Source organism: Mercenaria mercenaria, chromosome 6 (genome assembly GCF_021730395.1).
Source record: "Mercenaria mercenaria strain notata chromosome 6, MADL_Memer_1, whole genome shotgun sequence".
In the NCBI taxonomy this organism is placed as follows: domain Eukaryota; kingdom Metazoa; phylum Mollusca; class Bivalvia; order Venerida; family Veneridae; genus Mercenaria; species Mercenaria mercenaria.
In genome coordinates, this window is record NC_069366.1 from 85,063,845 (window position 1) to 85,086,063 (window position 22,219).

General features: G+C 34.9%; 1 protein-coding gene and 1 long non-coding RNA gene across 2 annotated transcripts in view; both read left to right on the forward strand.

Moving 5' to 3' along the window:
• LOC123548336 (uncharacterized) overlaps positions 1–22,219 on the forward strand; it is a gene marked incomplete at its 5' end in the record, with an annotated part of 68,892 nt that overhangs the window by 11,542 nt on the left and 35,131 nt on the right. Inside the window, 8 exons of the mRNA XM_053546944.1 lie at positions 5,546–5,607; positions 7,325–7,454; positions 7,748–7,870; positions 9,674–9,844; positions 10,641–10,811; positions 15,210–15,374; positions 15,926–16,324; positions 20,762–21,387. Of these exons, the coding sequence (XP_053402919.1) occupies positions 5,546–5,607; positions 7,325–7,454; positions 7,748–7,870; positions 9,674–9,844; positions 10,641–10,811; positions 15,210–15,374; positions 15,926–16,324; positions 20,762–21,387 (1,847 nt within the window). The remainder of the gene's footprint in view (positions 1–5,545; positions 5,608–7,324; positions 7,455–7,747; positions 7,871–9,673; positions 9,845–10,640; positions 10,812–15,209; positions 15,375–15,925; positions 16,325–20,761; positions 21,388–22,219) is intronic.
• LOC128557896 (uncharacterized) lies at positions 132–5,561 on the forward strand. The gene is made up of 4 exons (XR_008371476.1): positions 132–218; positions 2,619–2,660; positions 3,874–3,953; positions 5,546–5,561. It is a non-coding gene; the product is annotated as an uncharacterized LOC128557896 (long non-coding RNA).

Below are 22,219 nucleotides of genomic sequence, written 5' to 3' on the forward strand. Positions count from 1 at the left end.
ATGTTACAAAACGAGTCAATTTTACTTCGTAGTTAAAACATTGTCAGACCATATATTATATCCCATGACCGACTTTAGGTACACGAATTTGACCACATGCGGTCACCTTATCAATTTTGTGTCTTAAATGGAAACTGTCGTTTAGTGCGATAGATAAGACAGTTAAATTCTGTCGCAGAAATGAGCGGTTTATAACAAAATGCTTACATTCTCACTAGGTAGTTTTTTGGTTTGGTTTGGTGCATTGTCGCCTTTTCGCAGGCGTCAAAGCGGAAATGCGAGATTTAGATTTAGAACTCGACAAGTGAAAAACCACAACACGACAAAGCGAAATAGCGAGATTTTTAATGCGTAAAAATATCTTTATTTCCCTTTGTCGCCTTGTCGTCCGGGATAAAGCGAAAAGGCGACAACACGCCAAAAGAAAAATCTCGCCTTTTCGCTTTCTCGCCTTACTGTACCCCGTGTGCACACCATTGTTATGAGATGTGACAGTTGAAGGAATCAAAGCGACAAAGCGAAAAGGCAGGAGGTTTCATTTGGTGCGTTGTCGTCTTTTCGCTCCATTTTAGGTGGGGAACGTGTCAGGTTATAATAGCTTGATATACCGATTAAAATTATACCAAACGACTGTATATTTTATAGGGCGCATGCGCTACAGGAAGGCGACATAGTTAAAAAATGAGATTTCTGGTTTTGGCTTGTTGTCGCTCTTTAGCTTTGTCTCGGGTGACAAAGCGACAGGGAGAAAAGACGAGATTTTTAACGCGAAATTGACGGCGCACGTGGTCTTAATCTTGGCTTTTCACTTTGTCGATCGCGACAAAGCGCAAAGGTGACAAAGCGCCAAAACCAAAAATTGCGCCTTTTTGCTTTGTCGCGGGCGACAAAGCGAAAGGGCGAAGTTGGCAGAAATCAGCCACCAACGCTGTGTACTCTATATGGGATACCAAACTCAACTGTTGGAATCTGGGACCATATAGATAAAGCACTTGAAACATGTAATAACGATATTTAAGTAAGAAGCTACTAGAGTTAGCCCTTACTCACAGTCTCTATTAGATCCGATTGGAATAGCATCTTCTCTAGAGAGTTTACATTCTGGTGTTTTAATACTGATAAGTAAATAATTGACCATTTTGAACATTTGCATATATCAAAATCAAGAAACAACAAGATTAGTCTGGAATTACAAACGACTTACTTTGACTTACTTAACGAAAAAATTCAAAACAACAAATTGTGATTTTTAACACTTTCTGATTAATTAATACGAATACATGGCAAAATTATTTCTACCCACTACCCCTGCAACAATTCGTCCGAAAGATAAACTTTGGTATAACACAGAAATCCGGAAAATAAGTCGAAAATGGCAAAACTATATCTGCTGGTTAACTTGCAGACTTGACTGGATAAAAAACGCTGCCAAACAAAGTAAATAATATGATCAATGACAGATATCAGAAAATTATTGCTATATTTCTTGAAGGCAAATTAAAACTTAGGTACTGACAGATTTTAAGTTATGGAAACGCATATGAAAAACTTGTTTTTACTTATTCTTCCATTCAAAAGAGGAGAACGTTTGTAACGGGGTACTGAAGGTAAACTGGCTGTATTTTAAAGCTTTCCATTCAACAACAGCAAAGTATGTACTCGCTGTGGTCAAGACCGCAGAAAAAAATATTATATTGCGGCTGCGACCCGGGTTCGATTTCCGGCTCGGGCCTGCTTTTGTTTCTTAGTCTGGCATTTGTAAGTTTAGAAACTCATGTTCTAATGTTCATAACATGACCAAAGTTCAGTTTTAAAGAAGGATCATATTACCCAAAATGTGGAGGTCAGTGCTTTTAAGCGTGCCAAAAAAGAGGTTTCTCTAACAATGTAGAATTTACATTAATCGACTGTAGTTCATCGAATCCGCGGCAATATTGGAAACTAGTGAAATGATTAGTTAAAATTCATCGAATTATAAATGTTCACCTCCTTTAAAAGGATAACGGTTCACCTGCATTCTCTGATAAAGACAAAGCCGATACTCAAAATGTTTTTTTTGTTCGTTTTTGAATTGGAGAAGCTATCACAAGCAATCGCTTGCTGTTTATTCGTCATGTGAATGATTATATAAAGATAACTAAATGTTTTAATTGAAATCAAAACTTACGGGCTTAATACATTTTAGTCCCTGTGATTGTAACCTTAGTATTGGAAAATGAACCTCTAACATAATGCAGGATGTGGAACACAAGCAAATGACTCTTTTTCTGCTCCTTTTGTTTGTTTCTTTTTTTATGCTTTATTAAATTGTCTGTTGTTCTCTTTCTCGTTGTTTCCACTTATTCATTTTGTATGAAAACTGCACTTGAAGAACGAGCTAAGAACTGAACTTTTTTGTTACTTAATTTTGTTTGAGAAAGGTCATCATTAGTGTTGATAAAACTTGCGCCCCGACTCCTTTGCTTTGAACAAATTACACGAGTCTATTTCAGTATTTGATCTATTCTGTACTTATCATATAATATGTTTTCAAAAGCAATAAAATATGATTTAATCAATTTGTTTCGTTTAACATTAATTATCTTGCCTGTTGTTAAATAATAAGTTTGTTTTCCTAGGTATATATGTGCTCACTCAGCTGATAAATTTGAGATACACAGGTAAGTATACAGCAATTTTCGTGTTTTTCTGATATATTTTCTTCTTATCGAAATAATCAAACTTAATACAGTCATCGCTATTTTTCGATGATCAAAATTTACATTCGATGGTGACGTATCCCTGTGTGTAATTTACCAAAGATGTTTGCGTTATAAGAAAATAATAGGAAAATAAACCAGAGTATGTATTTGTACGCAAATTTAAAAGGGGTTATGTTCATACGTATAACGAATAACGTTATTTTTAATGAGAAATTTGATAATGAAACTACAATGTAGGTGGTAAACAAGCTATGGTATACGGCTCGAATGTAGTTTACAGTCCTGGATCATTCGAGGTGTTTTTTTTTTTTGGTTGGGTTTAACGTCGCACCGACACATTTTAGGTCATATGGCGGCTATCCAGCTTTGATGTTGGAGGAAGACCCCAGGTGCCCCTCCGTGCATCATTTCATCACGAGCGGGCACCTGGGTAGAACCACCAACCTTCCGTAAGCCAGCTGGATGGCTTCCTCACATGAAGAATTCAACGCCCCGAGTGAGACTCGAACCCCCATCGATGAGGGGCAAGTGATTTGAAGTCGTATGCCGAGTGTGTTCGATCTGGTAAAATCCACCGGAACCAAATACAACACCCCAGACCAAGCTGCTGTTGTAATGACTTTTTTATTATTTACCACTATGTGCTAAAACGCATCGGATTAAATTTTACATTACAACTCATTCATGTTTTGCCTTACAGTGTTGCTTAATCTATTGTTACAATTGTTTATAAAACCGGGTCATTAATAAAAGTGTAAGACGTCAACACATGCATGATACAGATTCGCAATTTTCCATGTGTGTGTTTTTTTTTGTTTCTGTCAGTTTATATTTGTTTTAAACACTACTGTGTTTTGATTATATCAAAATGTGTTTTTAATAATATTAAAACACAGTTGGTTACAAATTTGCGGAGTAATTTGCAGCGAGTAGACGTCTAGTGCGTTAATGTTATGTTAAGAGTGAATGAAGTAAGAATAATGTCGTTCTGCAATATCATCTTGAGTCTGCGATGTCTGTTATGTAAAATAGTATATCAAGTTTGTCAGTATTCTATGACGTTTATGCCATGTCTACGTGCCGTCAATATTACCATGTGTAAATGAAAATAAACATGATTTTTCATATCAAAATTTGATGTATTATACTTTTTACATTTATTTACGTAAAGGCGCCCTGCAATGTTACAACTGCTCCAACATTGTTGACACCGACGAATGTTTAACAGTAACAGAATGTCTTGCTGGTCAGGTAATGAACATCATTTTATGCTTTTCTTTCCTTTCGATTAACCGAAAGAAATTTTAAATCCAATAGTTTGTATTGTTTTGAGTTAACATTATGCTATATAACACGAGTGTCTTTTGAAACCTCGCAGTTTATTGTTTTATTCAACACGTTTAATAAGTTCAATGTGAAAAGACATACACAAAGCTAATATATATTTTATCCTGCTGAAAAATTAACATACGAGGATTGTTCAAATATGAATGCATCTAAGCAGATAAAAATGTAACCATGACAGATTTCAGTGAAAATTTTATTTGGTCCCCTCGAAGTATTCACCTCCAACAGATTTGCAAAGTTTCAGTCTTCTAATCCAATCCTTGAAGGCATTTTCATAGTCTTTCCTAGGTATACTATGAAGACACTGGAATATTGCAGAACCGAGGTGTTTGCGCTGCACAAATTTTCGACCAGAAAGGTATTTTACGAGCATTGGGAACAAAAAGAAGCCACACGGGGCAAGGTCAGGCGAATAAGGAGGGTGAGGGAGCACAACAACCTTTTCCTGCTTCAGAAAGTCTTGTACAATAGACGTCTTGTGCGATGACGCATTGTCATGTAGCAATCTGACATTGGCCAAACCAGTTGCGGGTCTTCGAGTTTTGAAATATTTCTTCAGTTTTCGAAGAACTTTAGTCTTGTAAAACTTCGCATTTACGGATTTCCCTTTAGGTACAGCAACCTGAATGGCAGGACCCTGAGTTGTGAAGAATATGGCATACATTACCTTCTTGACACTTATGGTCCGCTTTGCAATGCATGGTGTTTTGCCATATTTTGTTTTGAATCTTTCGTTTGGGCTCAAAAAAGTGAACCCATGTCTCGTCACCAGTGACGACATTTGCGAAAGACCGTGCATTATAATCTGGAAACTGTTTAAGCAACAATATTTCGCATTACACGCGTGCCTTTTTCTGCTCATCTGTCAGCAGATGGGAAATCCATCTAGCACAGATCTTTCTCATTTTCAAATTACGTTTCAGAATTGTATGAGATCTTAATGAGATGCCAACCATACTAGCTATTTGCCTAGCGGTGTATCTTGCATCAGTAGCAACTATTTCTTTCACTCTAGCAACCATCTTGGCAGACGCTGCTGTTTTCTGCCGATGGCCATGTGGTGCATCTTCTGTTGAAACTAACTCACATTTGAATTTCTTAAACCAACGAATAACTGTCGAAAAAGACATTTCATTATGTCCATAAACAGAAAATATTTCATCAAAAATGTCTTTACACCCTATGCCAAGAATACAACGATTCTTAATATAGGACCGTATTTCAACGGCGTACGCTGACCTTCTTCCAACCATTTTTGTATTAATATACACGAGTAGGCAATGTTTAGCGAGCGATAGACACAGCTAAAGTGAACGGATTTTAATAGGTGTGGTATCAATGTAAAGCTAACATGTTTATCTACCCAATAATTCTAATTTCCTCTTGATTTTCGCATTATTGAGAGAGATAACGTTCTACATGCATTAATATTTGAACAATCCTCGTATCTATTCTCCTTGCCTTTTATAGACATACATTTACTTTTTTATTTTCAGTCATGTTACCAAGACAAACGTGTATCAGACCAAACAACAACTTAGGATGTATTGATAATATGGTAAAAGTAGATTATTATTTTCTACATACTAAACCGTACAGGATATATGTTCGACTGTTAAGACTATACTACCTGCATAACCAATATCCGTGAAAACAAGTGGCATGGATTACAAGTCTAAAGTCTGGACAATGCATTAGGTTAACATCAACCTTAAACAATATGTGAATTTTAATTCGTTGAAGATTATACATTTGTAATAATCTGAAAAAAAATCTCAAGACAATTTGGTCATTTGAAAAATAAAATCTTATCATTTATCACGTTGAAGTATTATTATCCTGTCTCTGTCGTTGTAATGTCTTCATTGACAATATTCATATTTATAAGCTCGTGCAAAGCTGCGCACATTTTCATAAGTAGTAGTATTTTATGTTCATTGTTTTTGTTTATAATTTTTAATAGTAAACTTACAAAAAAAATAATAACGCATTGACAAATTTAAAATAAATGAGAATGTAGATAGGATAGTTAACTTTCTCGAAATATGTTGCGTGGTGTTTTAAAGGAGGTTTGAAGTTCAATGCAGACATGCACCCGAACAATATTAAATATCACTATCCAGCTGGTTTTTGTAATACTTTGTACTTGAGCCAAATTTGCAAAAATACAAATTTTCCGAAGTCTGAAACAAAGATTTTGTTCTGATATAATTTTTGAAATATACTGAAACATTGTCAAGTAATTCCTGAAAGAGATTGCTGATTTTAATACACTAAATGAATGGATAAAGTCTGTACTTAATTTCATTATCATTTAATATATCATTTAATCCTTCTACAAGATTATGCAAGACTCTTTTTCACCTCACAGACCACTGTTCTTCATATAAACAAGTAATTGTGCAGAATATGAAAGGCTTTCTACAAGGAGTATATGTCCGTCATATACTTCAAGGCGAGACAGACAAGTTTATGTTATGAAAGACAGATTTAACATGACTTGATATATCTGTTTGTTAAACAAAGAACGATGCCAAGCGTTGTCTATTCTGCGACAAACAACGTTTGATGCGCGGACCAGTGAGATAAGATTATGACGTCAATTATGACGTCACATGCAGCATGAAGTCCAGTGCAGTACTACTTGGAAGAATGAAGCCAAGCATAATATTTTTGACTATAAAATGTCAATGTGTATGTGAGAATGATTCTTCAAGGTTATCACGAATCAGAGTTCAGATGCTTGGACATTTAATTCCTGCTCATCTGAACTCTGCACCGTGGTAAATAAGACGATAAATCACGCAAAGGCTTTGATTATGATAAATATATCTTTTAAACATATGTTTTTATGAGGCAATGTAGTCTTTTATAATTTTCCAATCAGACCCTTTTCCATTTCAAATTTACTATAATTAGAATTAATCTTCAGCACAGGCTTATAAGGTATTTCCAAGGCCATGTCGATCAGTGTTTTTATCATTGTCAACTTTGATGAAAAAACTCATTTAGATAATGACAAAAATAGGCTGCCTTAAGTAAGGTGTCCCTGTTTTAATATATGTAGTATTTCAAGTATTGTGTCTATGCTACACCTTTTTGAAAATTAAAGCAATCGAATGGCGATATGGTGGGTTGTCTTCGTTGGCTTTAGCCTGTCAGACCTTGGTTTTAACTCTTACCTTTATCATTGATAAAATAGTTTACGATGTATTTTATTTTCTTTGACGTATTCGAAGTTTCGTACATGTACTAATATGATAATACAATTTCAGCAATGTGGTATCCTCGCTAATGGTGCCGGCAGTTTGGTCGGGAGAAGTCTCGGAAGCCGACAAGTTCAAGACTGCCATGAATGCTGTAGCTCGGATACATGCAATAAGAATTTATGCAACCATCTCAAACGTATATATGCAATTATACATTATGTATCAGTGTTATTTGCCTACTGATAAACGTTTGATTTTGATTTGACTTATGATCCATTTTTAGACTATTTTACATTTTACTATCCTTCAAAAAGTCAACGTTTGTTTTTTCTTTTTGAGACGTAGGTCTTTAGTGAAATTTTGAATATCTTTATTTTTAAAAATTATATATGTAGTTGAAAAACGATGAAGTGTGACATTAAATACGTATAGAGATATTACACAAATAAAACAATTTTTGCAAATTTTGAGTTTTAACTGTCATTACAGCATCTGTATGTATCGACGACGTTAAGTTTGATTGTGCATTGCTTAACACAGTGTTCAATACTTGCCAAGACATCCACCACGCCAAAACCGTCTGTCCAAAATTCTGTGGACTCTGCTCATTAGGTTGGTAAAATTGATAATTTGAAAAACTGTTTGGTGCTTAAGGTGGTATACAACACTTTATGAATTTTGTTTTCTAAAGTTTCCTTTTGTATCATAATAAAAATTATATGGGCCGTTTCATGACAAAATCTGCATTAGTGACAAAACATCAAAATCGAGATAACACAATATTCATGAAGAACATTCTCGTATCTTTTAAAATGAACAGTTAAAGTTTACGAAATTATCTTCACCATTGCAAGACTTGAAATGCTTGTAAATAAAAGTCACCGAGGTATTTAGAGACGTGACGTTGAGAACGTAATGAAAACAGAGTGAGGTCGTCGTGCATGACGTATTTGTCATACATTTGATATTTAGAAACAGTTTAAAATGATTTTACTGAAAAATAACTTGACCATGTATTTTTTGTTTCATCACAGACGTTTTATCTATACTACTCTTTATTCTTATGATGAATTGAGCGTTGGAATTTCGGTTGCCATGACAGCACAAATAACAACCATATGTAAAATATAGCAGAATTTGATTTGCCTTAGATAACTGAATTACAATGAACATAAGAAAAACCATGATTTTCTAGTAGTTATTACACACTTACTTTATCATGTCACCAATACAGGTTTTCTCATAGAATGGCGCATATTAATCTATACATTTTGGAAGGTCTTTCAAATCTTCAAAGAGATAAAGGTCACTAAAGGAGAAAGGGTCTTGCCCATCATCCATTTTATAACAAAGCTCACAGTTTTACAACATTTTAATAAGTATTACCAGCTAGAGGAAACACTGTCACAGGTTTGTTATAAAATGATTTATTATGACATTTTGTATGGTAAAGAGGGTATAACTCTCTGTCAGTGAACATATAATTTGTATACAGATATCATAACAGGAAAACAAACACGTCCTTAAACGTAGCCTCCTCAGTCAGCAACAGTATTCACGTGTAAATGACTAATATACATAATCATACATAGACAAATTAAACCCTATAGACAACGAGGGCGAAACAAACAAATAACGGAACAGTGGTGCAAACACAACTTGGGAGTATGGTGCTCACCTAAAATAACTCTTAGCACCTACCGTGTTACAAATTCACAAGACAGTGTAAATAAAAGTTATCCCCGCCAGGTGAATCACTAACACAAAGACAATACATGTCATGGTATGTGAAACTTATAAATTTATATGAAAACCATAAAAGTACGTACTCAATGTTTTTGCATGGGGCAAAACACCAAGAGAAACACACTTAAGGGTCCGACAAACAGGTCAGAGGTCATATATCAAGGCATATCAGTTCAGGTAGGCTTTAGACCTATTATTGAAACCTCCACATGTTCCTTCAGGCACAGCCAGAGAAGTGTAGCGTCCAACTGTAAAATAGTTGAAAGATATTTTATTCCACTTAATGGCTTATATCTTTTTGTACTCAAAGGAATATATATCGGTATATCTGATTGAAATACCTTCCAAATTGTATGTGTTTATAGCTTCTATATTTTTGAAATACAAACTTTTGAAGAGATTCATAAAGCCTTGAGTTATATATATATACATGCAGTTGAAGTAAGTTGAGAAAAGGTTCTATTTCGCCAGATTTATATTCATATAAACACACATGATGATATTAAAGTTAAGGATTTGGTACGGATGTAGAATCAGTCAGTTATATTTCTAATTGAATTGCAGACAGCATGTATGTGAGAATCTTTGCTAAAAAAGAACGAATTCATATCAAATGTTATGACAATGAAAATTGTCTATAAATAATTTGTTCCGCTTAACAATTTGTAGTTGATGGAAATTGGGCAACATGGTCTGATTGGTCAGCTTGTGACGTCACGTGTGAAAATGGCACTCAGTCTCGCACAAGAACATGTACTGACCCTGCACCAGCCAGTGGAGGACTTGACTGCAGTGGAACAAGTACTGAGACTAAGACCTGTTTGAAGGAACTCTGTCCAGGTATCGTCAATGCATATCAAAAGTAGAGTTTCGCCATTATTATTTTACAGTTATAGATCTACTATTCTAAGAAACTGAAGTGATACGAGTGTATATATATGTATCATAACAGTGATTTGTCGTTGAATAATATAATAATTATATAGATCTATAATATTACGCATCTAAACGACAAACGATGATTTTATTGACGCGCAAATCACTGTTCGAGATATATTACTTCGATTCTAACACGTTATCAAGGATTTCTGTTGATTTCTTTTCCAGAACGCCGCTATGCCGCCTAACGCTATGACGTAATAATTGTGACGTCAGAACAATGAATTCTTGAATAATAACACAGTTTTCAGCCTTCTATATCTAATAGGAAAACAAATCGGGTTGTGTTAGTATATATCGTTTAGGCCGTTCTGTAATGCTTCTTTTGCATTGATGTATTAGTAATGATTCGATCAACGTGAAGAGATGGTTCATGCATACACTCCGTGTACCGGGTCTCTATGGCCGAATAGTTAAGGTCTCTGACTTTAAATCATTTGCCCTTCACTACTACGGGCTCGAAAACTCGCTTGGGGTATAGAGGTTGTAAGCAATACAGTCGGCTGACGGAAAGCAGGTAATTGTACCCTTCACCATAAAAAGTATGACCTATAATTGTGTCGTTGTCTCGTTCAATCTAACCAAAACCTCATTTTCATGTGAAACCGCGCTTTAGTACAATTAAAGTAGTTTTAATGCAATCGAAAATTTAGATACCCTTCTTCGGATGATACATAGCCTATTTAAACAATTTCAGTTCATGGAGGATGGACAAAATGGTCGGGATGGGAAGCATGTTCTGTGACCTGTGGAGTAGGTATAGAGAGACGACACCGTAACTGCTCTAACCCTGTACCTGACAGGTTAGGGCACCATTGCTTCGGCGACACATTAGACGACAGGACATGTCTGCCGGGTCCATGTGCAAGTAAGTTTTTCGTGGCGTTACTACTTCGTAAATATAAACATGGCTGTTTAAACAAAGAATGTAGTCTATGGTGGTATATTCTGCGTTAAACAATGATTGACGTGCGGACCGGTGAGAGCATAATATCACGTCATTAAGACGTCAGGTAGAAATTTGACTTCCGATTCATTACTACTTGGATGCGTGAAGTCAAGCATAATTCTTTTATCATCATAATGAGCATGGCAGAAACCAACTTGTTGTTTGTCGTCTGACTTACCACGAGTCGTTTTTTAGATGTTTAAGCATTTAACAACTCTGGTTAAGGCCGTCGTGGTTGAATTCCTGCGCACCTGAACTCATCAGACGATAAACAATGCAAAGACTTTGATTGTTTAAAAATAATACTTTTGCCTGGGATTGGCGAATGAAGTATGAATTTCCACAGTAGCAGCATGTTTTGTTAGCAAATTCTGTCAAAACCAAAGCTGAATACTGAAGTTTGTCTCATCTCATTTTGGACTTCAACTTAGACCTGACATGACATAATGAAGCTGGATCAGTGAAACAATAAAATGATGTTGTGAACTAAAAATGTTACCCTCGGGAATTTCAAAGGTTTTTGCAGCAGTCGTCTGGTTTTCCCGTACGGTGAATTTTATTTTCTCTACAATTCGCTGGCCGCAATTGCCAAAGGTTCTCTAATTTGGTGATTTATGTTATGTTTCGAAAAAAAAACATATGCAGTCATAGGAGACGTTTGACACTTACTTTTCATTAGGCCTATAGAATCTAGCTCTTATTTTTCCTTCTGCAAAAAGAGACTTTTAAACATAAACAGAAATACAAAAATAATAAGTAGAAAAAGAACTTACTTTGTCATTCTTATAAGTTCCTTTAATCGTTACTCCTTTAATTCAGAATTTGAAAAGAAACGAAAAACATCCGAAAATTGATCCAGTCAGTTTCGTGATCCGTGACAATGTTTCGGAGATTTTCAGGTAGAAAACTGAATTATGCATAGTATACGAAACAATATATACCGGTCTTGTTAAAAGCTATTATTCTTTCTACATGAATATCTTTGCAACAACGCTAAATCTAAATTATGACATAACAATAAATGACGTCACTAAATATCTCGAAAACCGTTGGCGGAAAGATTTGTGAGCTCTTTATACGCACAGCTACCCGAATGAAAATTTAGTATTCATTGAAGCTCAGTAAATTCTAAATCGAAGACAGGAGAAAGTGATTTGATGTTAGCTGTTAAAGGTTTCAGTCTTACTATGGACGGCGCGGGTTGCCTTTAAACAAAGGTCATGGGGCCTCCGTGGCCGAGTGGTTACGGTCGCTGACTTCAGATCACTTGCCCCTCATCGATGTGGGTTCGAGCCTCACTCGGGGCGTTGAATTCTTCATGTGAGGAAGCCATCCAGCTGGCTTACGGAAGGTCGGTGGTTCTACCCAGGTGCCCGCTCGTGATGAAAAAATGCACGGAGGGGCACCTGGGATCTTCCTCCACCACTAAAGCTGGAAGGTCGCCATATGACCTATCATGTATCAGTGCGACGTTAAATCCAACAAGAAAAATGTTAAGGAAGAGTACTAGTATCAGGTGTGAAACATTTCCGACTTACAGGTGAAGCGTGAATGTATCCGGGTTCGCATACTTGCAGTTGATAACGACTGCCAAAGATCGCCACCAAACAGGAGATATTGACTCACATTTTCTTTTTATTCATGTTTTTGACTCACATTTTCTTTTTATTCATGTTTACAACTGTACTGCACAAGTGGTCAATTATGTACATTGTACATATTGTCCTTAAAAGTGTCGACATGAAAATTCAAAGCTTCCCATGCGTCCGTATGTGAAAATCAGTTAAATATACATGTTTTTAGTGAATAATCGAAATATTAGAGTGAAATGTATATATCTGTTATTTTAGATATTTTTCACTGGTAGTTAACTATAAAGTGGATAGATTTAGTCAAAACATGAAACAAAATGAAAATTTCTTTGTTTACACTTTCACTTGTGCAATGCCATTAGCAAAATTATTACATATACTCGTTTCTATTCCCCGTTAGGTTACACTGGTACCGGAAACGTCAATATTTTTCCATACACTGACGCCTGAATTTCATATCGGGTGCGTGACGTAATTCAGTGTGTGTTGTTGCACTATTTTTTTCTATTTAGTTCAGTATTGTCAATCGTATTCAGGCTTTTGAACATATTTATGATATTTACGTAATATTTATACGTGTAGATGCGTATGTAATAAAAAGTTTATTATCTTTGCATCGGGAAATATGCACCCGTTCTTCGGCGGAAGAATATTGCGCTCCTAAAGTCACGCAATATTTCCGCTGAAGAACTCGTGCATATTTCCCGATACAAAGCTAATAACCTATAGATATTACACCTGGTGTTCACTCATGAAAAATATTGCAGTCTTACACTGAAACAAACAAATATCCTCTATATCTCGGCTTACATGATTTTATTTTATTTATTGTTTAGAATAAAACCGATATAATTTAGGTAATACGTCGACTTATCCCGCTTATGATGGAGGAATACCTCAGGTGCCCCATCGGGCAAACCGGGCATTATTTCATCACGGGTAGTGACATCAGCCTTTCATAAATATGCTGGATGGCCTTTTTCACATAATGAACGCTAGTGACAAATTGTGGCAAGTGGAATTTTCGTTATTTTGGCCCGAGTGAAATTAGTAGACGTGTGTTTTATAGCCGTTTTTATTAGCTCATCTGATTTTTTGAAAAAAAAAAAAGATGAGTTATTGTCATCACTTGATCGGTGTCGGCGTCGGCGTCGGCGTCGGCGTTGCCTGGTTAAGTTTTATGTTTAGGTCAGCTTATCTCCTAAACTGTCAAAGCTATTGTTCACCATCATAAGCTGACCCTGTACAGCAAGAAACATAACTCCATCCTGCTTTTTGCAAGATTTATGGCCCCTTTTGTACTTAGAAAATATCAGATTTCTTGGTTAAGTTTTATATTTAGGTCAACTTTTTCTCTTAAACTATCAAAGCTATTGCTTTGAAACTTGCAACACTTGTTCACCATCATAAGCTGACCCTGTACATCAGGAATCAAGAAACATAACTCCATCCTGCTTTTTGCAAGACTTATTGCCCCTTTTGGACTTAGAAAATCAGTTGTCTTGGTTGAGTATTATGTTTAAGTCAGCTTTTCTCATAAACTATCAAAGCTATTGCTTTAAAACTTGCAACAGTTTTTCATCATCATTAGCGGACGTTGTACGTCAAGAAACATAACTCTATCCTGCTTTTTGCAAGAATGATGGCCCTTTATAGACAATATTTCTATTATACAAAAACAATCAGATGAGCGTCAGCACCCGCAAGGCGGTGCTCTTGTTCAACATATGGTAAATTGTGTTGCAATTCGGAAATTTTCGTGTAGGCGTTTAAATGGTCGCAGTTTAAGTATTCATTATCGCAATTGCATTAATTGTATGTAATAGAATCAGAAACGTTTCTTATGCACACTTCTGGCGGGAAACTGCACGTGTATTTCATGTCACTCAGGCGAGATGCGCGTATCGTGCTATTTTTATGTAAATTAGTTGCTATAACTACAATTTCACGGATAGCCGGGCAGTGTTAAATTTTGACGTTTATTTTTGTTTCGTATCAAAAAGGATGTTCGAGTGACATTTGAAAGAAACTATTGGCTGAATCTTGCATGGACCTAACAGAAAGCATTAGACAAAAACTACGTACGGGCTAAAACCAGTAGTGTTAACAGTCAAACATTCATGAATCTGACGATACCCATTTAATCGCATTGAAATGAAAATGAATGAAAACGTATACCAGGGCTTCTGTACGAACCTTAACACGCAACAATATGACTGAAAAAAAAATTTGACATGCATTTAATTAACAACAGTTTCTGTTACGATTAAAAAAAAAGAAGAAGAAGAAGAAGAAAAAAACAGTAAAAGGTGAAAAAGTGCAATGGAAATAACAACTTAATAAGTTGGGAAATGTTAATTCAGGGCTCGCCATGCCAGTAAATCTTATAAATTTTGCTCGGAGTTTGTTTTATTCTTTCGTTTCTATTAGGCCTATTGAATGTTAAGCAAACCAGACGCCGCCAACTGTGAGTAAATCCTCAAATGACATTCGTATGAACGCTGCCAGCTTGGTATGCACATCACGTCGTTTCACAACGTAGGTTTAATGGGAAAAATAAAAAAGTCACCTTCTAGTATTTGATAATTTTACACACAATATCGGATGTCCAAAATTATAGGTGATACAGACTACTACATTTACACACTGAATGCTTTGGCACGTGTCTCATACTTTACTTAAAACCCAATACAATACAAGTGTAATTATACTTATTTTATTTAAGATGGCGGTTGGTCTGACTGGGGACGATGGAGTACATGTACTGTATCATGTGGAGGTGGGATACAGTCAAGGTCACGTACATGTACAAATCCTCGTCCTTCGCCAAATGGGAGATACTGCGAGGGAGACCCTTTAGAAACGGCTCTTTGCAACAGAAATACCTGTTGTAAGTAAAAATATCTACCTGCAATAGTTCAAGTGTCCTATCGGAAATACTGCTAAACAAACCATTGGCAGTCATTCGTTTTACGTATGTTATAGCCAACATATGGCTTTTGAAGAACACAGTTTAGTATTTCAAATCGTCTGGCGTTAGAATTACAGTAAGCTAGTTAAACTACTAAAAGTTACTTTAAGTTAATGTGTTTAGCTTCATTTAGTCTCGTACTGTTTGTATGAATATAAATAAAATGATTTCATTGTTACATACGTAAACAGATAACTTGACCTACCGGTAACTGTGTTAATGCAGGATTACAGTAATTACTTAGCATGAATTGCTCAATTGCACGTGAAAAAAATGTTGAATGGAAGCCTAATATAAGTTTCGGTTTTTGTATATTCTCAAAGTCCGTCTCCAAATTTACACTTATTGACTTCCACTCCAGTACTCTATTACATATACTTAAGTATTCAAAAAAGATTGGTTCCAAACTAAACTAAAAACGCTGTAACATGAGTGTAGATGGCAGCTTGAAATGAAAATTCTATTTTCAGTTCCAAACATAGTGTTTCATGCACGAACTTTGGTCGATCGCAGTCCTTCCGTCGGACAGACAATGATATTTAGTACAACACTAGTGAATGAGGGAAACGCCTACAACACGTCAAGTGGCATCTTCACAGCACCTGTTAATGGAACTTACTCATTTAGTACACAGTTTTGTGTAGTACCAAACAAAGCACTGTTTATAGCTATAGTTGTTGACGGGATAAAGTATGCTACAGCTGAAATTTACTATATTGCTAGTGATTCGTGCAATTCTGCTACTGCTGTTGCTATGCTACGAGTTAATGCAAAAGTCTGGGTAAAATGCACCAGTGCTAATCCAGGAGATAATATTGTATATCTCGATGATGCTAATCGCATGACCTCTTTCTCCGGGTATCTCGTACGCTGAATGATAACATGCTGGTTTGGTTAAAAGATAAAATTTCAAATTTGATAAATTACATGCGATGAATGATTTTTAAAAAGGTATTTTTTAATGAACACTAGCTGGGGTAATTTGAAATAATGTCTCACAGGTACAATTCTACATTTTTCTTCTACTTTGTACTCTGTTTTAAATAATATCTTTTATTTAGTTTTTAAAATATTACAAATATTACAAATATCAACATAGATGATTGAGGAGGAAGCTATGGACTCTCTCCCTATATTCATTGTAAGTTTAACAAAATAAAATGAAAAAAAAAACGTTTCTTCGTTTATCCATATGGTATATGACATAAACTTGTCAAACTGTCGTTTTAAAAAAAAAGGTTGTGAAAGGACTTCATTTTTGGATATAAAACTAAATTATTTTGCACTTACTGTTAGATTTACCGACTCTTTACTGGTATACATCTTTTTTTTACATGAGCTAGAAATAATACCAGCTATACATAATCGCAGAGTCTACAGTATTGGAAGCTGGAACTTATTGAATATTTAAGATAGTCGATTTAATGTCATTATCAAAAATACATTTGTCACAGATAATATTCTAGCCCACGCGAAATTTTGATAAGTCTTATGTATATATACATGTATACACGTAAAAATATGCCAATAAAAACTTTTAAAAATATTTTTTTTACAATTCTGTGACTAAGGTATATGAATCCAGTTACAAGTAGTGTTTACCCTAAACTTACAATGCCTGTCATTATTTTGCATGGTTGCATTTTATACTTCCAAAGGATCTTCTTACCGATTTATTTACAATGGAAAGTACGCTATGAAGTTTGTTTTGGTAATGAAATCAAAACGGTAACTACTCTTTCATAATCTTTTATGTAATTAGTTCAAAACTGTTGGAGATATTAAAATAAAAAAAATATCACCTCTAGAGTTATGTAGAATAATGTTTCCTCGCCGCTGTGGGTTCGGAACGTCGTTTGGTTGTAAATTGTTTCATGTGATGAAACCATCTACCGTCGGGTTTTATATCCAAGTATCCGCCCTTGCCTTAGATATTGCCCGGGTTGGCAACCGGGGTATTTTGTGTGTTCGGAAGTGTCTGAAACTTAAAGCGAGAGAACAATATGTCGTTTTATTACATACCTATATAAATTCTGTCAAAAGTAAAGCTTGCATTTCACAATGTTAACATCGTTGGCATGGCAGGGGAAATTCGTTTGATAAAAAACACATACAATGTAGCAAATGTTGCCCAAATGATATTAAAATACTGTAAATACAGTTAAAATCAATTTTGAAAACAAAATAATCAGAAAATCAGAACGGACAAACATTACCTTATTCCAAGTAAGTCACCTGTTCCTTTTTAAATTGTAAAATTGTGGTCTCTGACCTCAACGGCATGTTTTGCTGCCATTACATCAAATTGTTTGAAGTAATATTTTTGTATTATTTTTTTTACATTATTCCTGATGATATTTAGTCAATGTTAATCCATCCTAAGGACACGGTTTCAACTGCCTAGAGGAAAGAATAGTGGTGACGACAGCTGTTTGTCCGTTCTGATTGGTGAAAAATATAACTTAACTGAATTTCAGCCCAATTTGTACGTGATGGTAATGTCTACACTATCGATAAGGAGAAGTTACACTGTGTTTGAGTCTGCTAAATGTTGTGACATACATAATATTAATAAAAGAGGATAGTTTCATTCTCCATGAAAACTAACTATTAACAATTATTCTTCCAACAATTAACAAAAATCCAACACATCGGACTCTAAAACAACTCTTCCTTGCATCGAATATCAGTGCTAGCGTAAAAATTTATGTCAGTATCGCGAAGGACAACATAAATCAAGATGAATACTGCGCGTTGATCAAGGTTTGAAGCTTAGAATTGCTAACTTTAAAAAGTAAGTTTCTAATAAGCAGTTTATTATTCAATAACTCTAATGAGAAAAAAAAACCGATTACTAAGCTCTTGGAATATCTCTTAGATGATATGTAAGGTGTGCCTAGAAAACATATAAGCACGCGTTGTTATGATTTACTGAGTTGTTAAAATAGATCAATTCCTGCGCTTCTGAACTCTCAACCGTGATTAATCAGACGTAAATTATGCGAAGACCTTATTTGTTAAGTAAAAACTTCTTCTTCTATCCAACATAGACGAAGAAGATGGCATGATGTAAGTATACCACCATATGGGAGAGATCGTGTTTGTAAACAAATCTGTTATATCTTCTATTTTAAGAACTAATTAGACAGTGATCGGATGGGCAAACGCCGAACGTCCATATCTTTTGTGTAAAACAGTGGTGTTTTTCTAACGGCCTGTAATGTAACAGGTTGGAAAGGTTCGGAATATTGTATATTCTATAAATCATTGTTTAATATGCTACGTAGAAAGATGACAAACTATAATACTTGATCTAAATTGAAAAGCTGAATTGTCAAACCTGTCACAAAACATGTAGCCCAAGGGTTAAACAGGTATACTTAGTTGTTTATATCATTTACTTCCGGGATCAAAGTTAGATATGTTAAGGAAAAAGGCACGAGAAATTGTGTAATTTTACATAGCGGCTAGACTGCTTAATTAAATATATATGCTGAAATATAATTATCTAGTCAGAGGGAGAGTTAGATTTAGAGTTAGAGAGAAAGATGGGTTATAGATGCTAGATTGATAAGGTCACCTTTACTTAATAATATCTAGCTAAAATGTTATGTTTAAATATTGAAGACTGTTGCTATGATAAATAAAACTGGTTAAAAGGTTATGTTTGTTGTATTAAATGGCCACGCTACGTTACAACGCGCGTTTATGGAGCCGCAGACCAGGATGAACCTTTGGAATGTTGTCAGGGCACTACGATGAAGTACGCAATACCACTAGATGATCACGCCAAGAAACAAGGTTAGAAAACTGTCTATTCTATTTGCTTGTTAAATAATTTATTCTAAAATGGCAGACAACGCTTCAATTCAGCAAATTTTTCAAGATTTGGCTATACAATTAAAAAATATTTCCACCGCAATAGGAACTCAGAGTGTAAAACATATGATTTCAAAATTTGATGGTAAATCTGAAGATTTTAAGTCGTGGGTAAAATCAATAGAAAAATATTCTATTTTAAATGATTTAAATGATGAAAGAAAGAAATTAATTTGCTATCAGACTGCAACAGGGCCAGTGTCAGATTTTATACATAGATTTATAAACGAAAATCAAGACTGTACTTGGGCTGCTTTAAAACATGCTTTATTTACTAGATTTTCTGAGATGCACGACTCACAGCATGCTTTATTTCTTTTGCAAAGTATAAAACAAAAACCTGGTGAAAATGTAAATGTCTATGCTGAAAGATTATTAACTCTGGCAGAAGATGCCTATGAAAATCAAGATCAAGGTCAAAATCATACTGTTAATTTAGCAATTATTCAGAAACAGTTAATAGGTTATTTTATTGACGGATTAACAGAAAATTATCTGAAAATGAAAGTTATGCGTGATTCGCCGGAAACTTTACAGGCTGCAGTTACGTCAGCTATGAATGAACAAAATTTAAGAAATCGGTTTAATTTACGATTCGGAAATGTAACTTGCCAGCAAAATTTTTCAGAAACTTGTCAAAAAGCTAAGGAGTTAGATCATATTCAGCCACAAATTCGTTGTCAATATTGCCGAAGGCTAGGTCATAATGTCAAGCAATGTAGGACACGTCAGAAATATGTTCATGCAGTATTATTACGAAAGAAAGCCACTAGACATATGCAGAAATTAAGCCAAAGTAAATTTCAAAACAATTACGATTGGAAAAAATATATTGATTGCTGGAATTGTGGGAAATTAGGACATTTTATGAGAGAATGTAAGAGTGTATTGAGACCTAAAAAGAACATATTTAGGCCTTTAAACTTCCTGTCATAAAGAAGTCGATGGTAGGAAAAATGATTTATCAACGTATTTTATAGCGCTAGCAGGAAATCCAAACTCTTGTACAATTAGAATAGGGAAACAGAAGATTAGGGCATTAGTAGACTCTGGAGCAGAAGTCTCATTAATTAATAGGAGGACATATGAATCATTAAATAGAAAGCCAAAACTATTTAAAAATCATAAAGTTTCATTACAGTCTGTAAATGGTAATTCACTGCATGTAGATGGATACACCAATCTTATTTTTCGAATAGGTGGTGAAAAAATAGAACATAAATTTTATGTGGTCTCAAATATGAATAGAAAAGCAATACTTGGAAGGGACTTTCTCATTCAGAACAAATGCAGAATTTATTTTGATCTTTTATCAATGAGAGTTAAAAATAGCTATGTCACATTACAAGAAGATGTACATATTGCTTCAGTAGTTAGATTGCAAAAAGATACTGTAATTAAACCTCAGACAGTGCATATTTGCTCAGGACAATTACGAAAAGACTCTAAACTAAAGAATTTTAAAACATATGAATTAAAAAGTGTTGAAGATGGTTATCTTAGTACAGAACCTGGTTTAATGGTAGCTAATTCAGTCATAAAATTACGAAAACATCGTAGGTTTCCTGTTATGTTAGTAAATTCTACAAATAGAACAATTAAATTAAGAAAAGGGTGTGCCGTTGCAACTGTTGAACAAATTGATGAAAAATGCATAGCTTCTGTTTCTGATGTCAATAAACTATCACATAATAAGGGTGAAAAATCAAGTATTAATACAAAAGAAATAGTAGCACCTAAAGAACATTTTCAGTATGTAGAAAAGTTAGTTCAAACAAATAGGGACGTTTTTGCGAATAATGACTCAGAATTGTCACAGACAGATACGATTACAATGAAAATTCCTACAGTAGAACATGAACCGATAAAGCAGCGACCATATAGAGTACCATTAAATGATAGAAAAATTATGAGTGATGCTATAGATGAAATGCTTAAAGCTAACGTAATAAGACCTTCTCAAAGCCCTTATGCAAGTCCTGTTGTGCTGGTTAAAAAGAAAAACGACAACAGTACCAGATTTTGTATAGACTTTAGGAGGATCAACGCCCTGGTGAGACCCACAGCATATCCTCTACCTCATATCGATGATATATTGGCTCTTTTAGGTGATTCAAAATACTTTACTACCCTAGACTGTCGCTCAGGATTTTGGCAAATACCGATTGATGAAAAAGATAAAGAAAAAACTGCATTTACTACATTCAGGGGTCTATTCGAATTTAACGTTATGTGCTTCGGATTAGTTAATGCCCCGGGGGTGTTCCAGGAATTAATGTCTAAAGTCTTAGAGGGATTAGATTTTGCTGTGGCATATTTAGATGACTGTCTCATATTCAGTAAAACATTAGAAGAACATAAACGCCACTTAGACATTATTTTTCAAAGGTTAAGAGAGCATAAACTTAAACTTAAGTTGAAAAAGTGTCAATTCATGCAGCCTAAAACCGAATACTTAGGTTTTGTCATAGATGAAGATGGCATCAGACCAAATCCTGATAAAGTTAAAGCTATTAGGTCACTTCCGGTTCCAAAAAATGTGCGTGAAATTCGAAAAATAATTGGGGCATCCTCGTTTTATCGTCGATTCATCCCCTCATTCTCAGAAATAGCAGAACCTCTTATTAACCTTACAAGGAAAAAGTCTCCATTTATTTGGACAGAAGAATGTCAGAAAAGTTTTGAGAAAATTAAAGAACAATTAACAGCTATTCCTTTCTTATCTTACCCAGATCCAAACAAGCCGTATACATTGTATACCGATGCCAGCGATAGTCATGTGGCAGCGTGCTTAACTCAAGCGTGTAATTCACCAGAATCAGATGAAAATAAAGAAAGGCCTATATATTTTCTGTCTCATAAACTAAGTGAAACACAAAAGAAAT